We start from the raw sequence: 5004 nt of genomic DNA, 5'->3' as shown, positions 1-5004 counted from the left end.
ATAGTTTTTCAAGGTGGTATGGCAATTGTCAATTCACAATAAATATGAGAACTATTCTTACTGGCTACTTCAGTTGCTTTATTTATGTATTCAGGTGTGACTTATAGTATGCGTTTAACTTTACATTTTATTTATCTGAGCACAGAGTTGGATAACCATATTTTGAAAATATCAAATGCATATTACAGCAGTAGGATCTTATATAGATTCCCTGTGTAGCACAAACAGTTTTCATTCAACTGCTAAACTACAAATTTGAATTATGAAGCCACAATTTAACACAGAGGAAGATAATTCTGCCCTACAGGGTTATTTTCTGTGACATGCAAGGCCTGCCAGGAGTTGGAATGGATTCACACACAATGCCTTTGTTTTCCTTTTTTTTGTTTGCTTATTTTGGTTTTTTAAATTTTAGAATCATACATAAAATATGGAAAAATAACCCTGCTTACTGCAAATCAACAGTTTGAAACCATCAGCTGTTCTGTGGGAGAAAGAGCAGGCTTTCTTCTCCAGTAAAGTGTTATAGTCTCAGAAACTGACAGGTACAATTCTACACTTCTACGTTGACCTATAGGATCACTATGTTAGACAGGGTTCTCTAGATAAATAAAACCAGGAGACTAATTATTATATATAGATATACATAGATATAGATATATAGATATATAACAAAAGAAATAAACAATTAATCTAGAAAGCAGTACAAATGGCTCAGTGCAACTCACTTCTGTGAGACGGCTAATACAGTGACAGTCTTTCAAGTTCTCAGCGCAACCTGATAGTCCTCTATAGAACAATTCAGGCTATCCAGCTACAGAGAGCAAACAGCAAAGCAGATCATCAACAGTCAGGCAGATGACAGAGTCTGACAGTCCCAGCTCAAGAAATGTATATTCTAATAGTTTGCCAAAGCAGATCTTGAAAGAAACTCAAATTACAGCTACCCCATCCATGGAAGCTGTGTTTAATATCTCCTAGAATAATTCACTTACTGCATAAAATGTAATGACCAAATAAAATTCGGGAACATTAAAACCAGGACATTTTCCATTATTAAAATGATATGTTTAAGTTGAAGGCACAATTTTTAAATTATATCAAACCTGGAACTATTTAACGTTGTTATAGTCGAGGATTTGTATGGATATACAGGTAATTGAAGAATTTGGGTTCCATTATATGGAGTCATGTCATTTTAAAGGAATTTTGATGACACAATTGGATAAACTCTGGAGTGTTGAGTACAGAATTGGTGTTTCAAACCCACCAGGAACTCTGTCTAAAAGTTGACGTTATGAGCTCCTATAAAGATTTATAGCCTCCGGAACTCTGTTTAGGGGTCTGTGATTCTAAATCAACTTCGAACCATTGGACATAGTTTTGGTGTAATATGACTTGAAGGAAATGACTGTTTATGTATGTTTGCAATACATGCTTAAATCAGAACTTTATGTTTCAGTTTTTCCAGGGCCGCTTTCACATCTTGATTGCGCAGACTGTAAATCAGAGGGTTTAACATGGGAATGACAAGGGTATAAAACAATGAGTTCACTTTGTCCTGATCTAGAGAGTAGGATGAACTTGGCCTGAAATACATAAAGAGCCCAGTTCCTTGGAAAATTGCAATGACTGTTAAGTGGGAGGTGCAAGTGGAGAAGGCTTTGAACCTTCCCTCAGTAGAGCGAATCTTTAAGACTGATAGGATGATATAGCAATAAGACACAAGAACCCCTGAAATGGTACTCAACTCAATGAAGCCAAACACAGTAAATAATGCCAGCTCATTGACTTGGATATCTGAGCAGGAGAGGAGGTAAAGTGGAGGCAAATCGCAGAAGAAGTGATTAATCTCATTTGACCCACAGTAACATAAGCGGAAAGCTAAAGATGTATGTATCAAAGCATCAACTATCCCAACCAGGTAAACCCCTGCTATGAGCATGGAGCAGACCGTGTTGGACATGTTGACTGTATAGAGCAAGGGGTCACTGATGGCCTTGTACCGATCAAAGGCCATCACTGCCAGCAGGAGACACTCAGAGTCTGCAAACATGCAGAAGGTGTAGAATTGCAGAGCACAGCCCATGAAGGGAATTGTTTGGTTTTTGGCAAATAGGTCCACCAGCATCTTGGGTCCAATTGCTGAGGAGTAGCAGATGTCACAGAAAGAGAGGTGGCTGAGGAAAAAGTACATGGGTGTCTGAAGCTGGGCATCCATTCTAATCAAAGTGATCATTCCAAGATTTGCCACAAAAATAATCAGATACACACCCAGAAACACGGTGAATATGACAACCTTGACCTTGGGGTTGTTAGTAATTCCCAAGAGCTGGAATTCCGTTAAGGAAGAGCAATTCTCTCCATCCATTCTTCTTTGGTGTGTTCTAAACTGTGAAAAAAATCCATTAAAAATCAACAAAATATATAATAGATCAAGATTTAACTCTGTTGTAAGTCTATACAATAATATCTGTATGGGTGATTACTTTGTGTCTTTGAGTAGTGTTCTTTGTGCTCACAAACTAGACCTGATAAATGTCAAAGTTAGCGCAGCATGTTATATTTGGGGGAAAATAAAACAAGTTTTACAGGAATATGAGAAACATTGATTCTAAATTTTTATGCTATTTTTGATATATGTCAATTGCATTGATCTCCATAGTCTTATCTCAGACAGCACAAGTTGATCAACTTAAAGTTTATTCTAGGTTAAATATTTTTAAAAATAACAAAGTTAGCGAGAGAAGGCCAAGAAGATACAGGCCAAATGTGGGTTTTAAAACTACCCTACTAGACAAGAGGAGTTCTTGTAGCTACGTGGTTATGTGTTGGTCAGCTATTCACACATCAGCTTCCCTGAGAGGGAAAGAGCAATCACTGTCTGCTCTCATGAAGATCTAGTCTTGGAAACCCTAGGAAGGAGGTCTACTTTGTTCTACGAGGTTATTCTGAGTCAGAATCATGTTGAAGAGGGCAGAATCATGATGGAAGTGGGCAGATGGACCAATTATTTTCATTAATTGTATTTTTCTAACAAAAATGGTTTTAAAGATTCAACAACCAGGAGTATTACTGACTATAACTTAGTAAATGAAAAATATTGTTATGCTATTGTTTATGTAATTATGATTTTAGGTTTAACTGGTACTAAACTTGCATGAATGTTTAATTCAATCCCTCTATCACATTTAACTTTTCATTGTTAAAAATGTTAGGCCAAATATTCAAAGTATAAGTCTATTGAGAAACTAAAACAAAGTGACACCCAGTAGGAAAAATCTAATTAGCACATCTGTTTACATCTCTTCACCACTGCCCTGTCAGTTTGACAAAGACTATTGAACATACCTGGAATCACCGAAAGAAGACCCCAATCTGTTTTGGATAAAGTACAGTCATAGTCTTCCATAGAAGAAAGGATGGTGAGACTTTGTCTTACATACTTTGGACATGCTATCAGGATAAGCCAGTCGCTGGAGAAGGACATGATGATTGGTAATTAGAGGGACAGTGGAAAAGAGGAAGGCCCTCAATGAAATGGATTGACACATTGGCTGCTACAATGGGCTTCAGCACAAGAACTACTGTGAGGATGAAGCAGGACTGGGGCATGTTTCAGTCTGTGGTGCGTCAGGTCCCTATGGTTTGGAACTGACATGAAGCTACCTAACAACAATGTTTTCAACTCTGTGTAGTCCTAAACTTGATTTTCCTTTAAAAATTGAAGATTAATAAAGTATAAGAAATCGTTCAGAATATTCGTTTTCTTTTGAGTGTATATCGCTATCTACATTAACTTCTGTTAGTACATAAAAATTGAGTTGTAAGTTATAATCTTATTTTTTCCTTATATTTAGATATTATAAATGTGACCCTTATTAATTTAAATTTATTCATATTTGTACTTTCAATGTGATGTTTCAATTATAGTTGAAATAACACTAGTACAAATTTTAAATTTCCATATATAGTTCTAACACGTGAAAAATTGATTGTTTATTTTAGTTAAAAGATAATGAATGCAATATCTATTTGTACACTTAATATCAACCATAAAATATTATGTCTTCACTATTAGATTCCAGTTTATTGAACTGAACTAGTAGATTATAATGCTTCATTAAAAATTTCTTTAATATGGTATTCCTCTTTTTTCATATATACCTATATCTATGTATTTTTTCTCTACTGATGTTCAGTTTGGCATTTGAGACTCTTACCTGAAATGAGCATGTCTTTCTGTTCTAAGTTTAGTAGGAGAACACTAGGTAAATCACATTATATTTTTACATAGAGACATTTGGGATTAAATCTCTAAAGCCTCTGCCTTCAATTTTCTTTGTTACACAAACATGTGTGTAATTAGATGTCTGATTCTGTGTCTTCCCCCTGTGAATTCTGAAACACATTAGCAAAGCCTAATGTGTTCATTCAAAGTGATTCTCATCTGTGAAGTTAGACAGCTGAGTTTAAAGCTATGCTTTCTGGCTACCTTATATTCATAACCCTCTCCAGAAATTCAGATAAGCTCTCTACTTGAAAATCAGCTTCCATTCTTTGTTCATTCTATTCCCTCTCCGAAGCATACTTCTTAGCTTCCCTTTTTAGAAATAGGACCCCCAATTCCAATAATTTTTATGACTGTATAAAATCTACCACATGTAACTCATTCTTTCTTTATTTCATTTCTTGCAAGTTTATTTATCTTGATATTTTATTCAGTATGTAGAGCAAGAATTTTCAACATTAATGCATCGTTAGGTGTCTCTTGTTTTTCAGAAGGATAATGAGCAAGGAGTAGGAATAGATTTCATGGACTATTTCTACTAATACAATCAGTAGGTGCCATAGACTATTGCTAAGAAAGAATGTGTTAGGACAATGTTTTATTTTTTTTTAGACTCAGCTCTATTTTTACAATTGAACAATAGTAAAATGAATGTTTTGATAATCAATTTCAGTGAAGATGTGTTAATAAAATATTTAATTATATGAATAATA

General features: G+C 35.0%; 1 protein-coding gene across 1 annotated transcript; it reads right to left on the bottom strand.

Annotated features, from left to right (window-relative positions):
- Positions 1-1438: 1438 nt before the first annotated feature.
- Positions 1439-2374, bottom strand: LOC142446469 (olfactory receptor 5W2-like). The gene has a single exon (XM_075548219.1). It carries the CDS (start codon positions 2369-2371, stop codon positions 1439-1441), a length of 933 nt encoding a protein of 310 aa, XP_075404334.1. The 5' UTR covers positions 2372-2374.
- Between the last annotated feature and the right edge of the window lie 2630 nt (positions 2375-5004).

Source organism: Tenrec ecaudatus, chromosome 4 (genome assembly GCF_050624435.1).
Source record: "Tenrec ecaudatus isolate mTenEca1 chromosome 4, mTenEca1.hap1, whole genome shotgun sequence".
NCBI classification, from domain to species: domain Eukaryota; kingdom Metazoa; phylum Chordata; class Mammalia; order Afrosoricida; family Tenrecidae; genus Tenrec; species Tenrec ecaudatus.
The sequence above is the reverse complement of the archived record's forward strand: the minus strand, read 5'-3'. Positions and strand labels throughout refer to the sequence as shown.

What these genes read in the sequence shown, in the direction of transcription:
- LOC142446469 (XM_075548219.1), bottom strand. Translation starts at nt 2,371, where the DNA reads ATGGATGGAGAGAATTGCTCTTCCTTAACGGAATTCCAGCTCTTGGGA.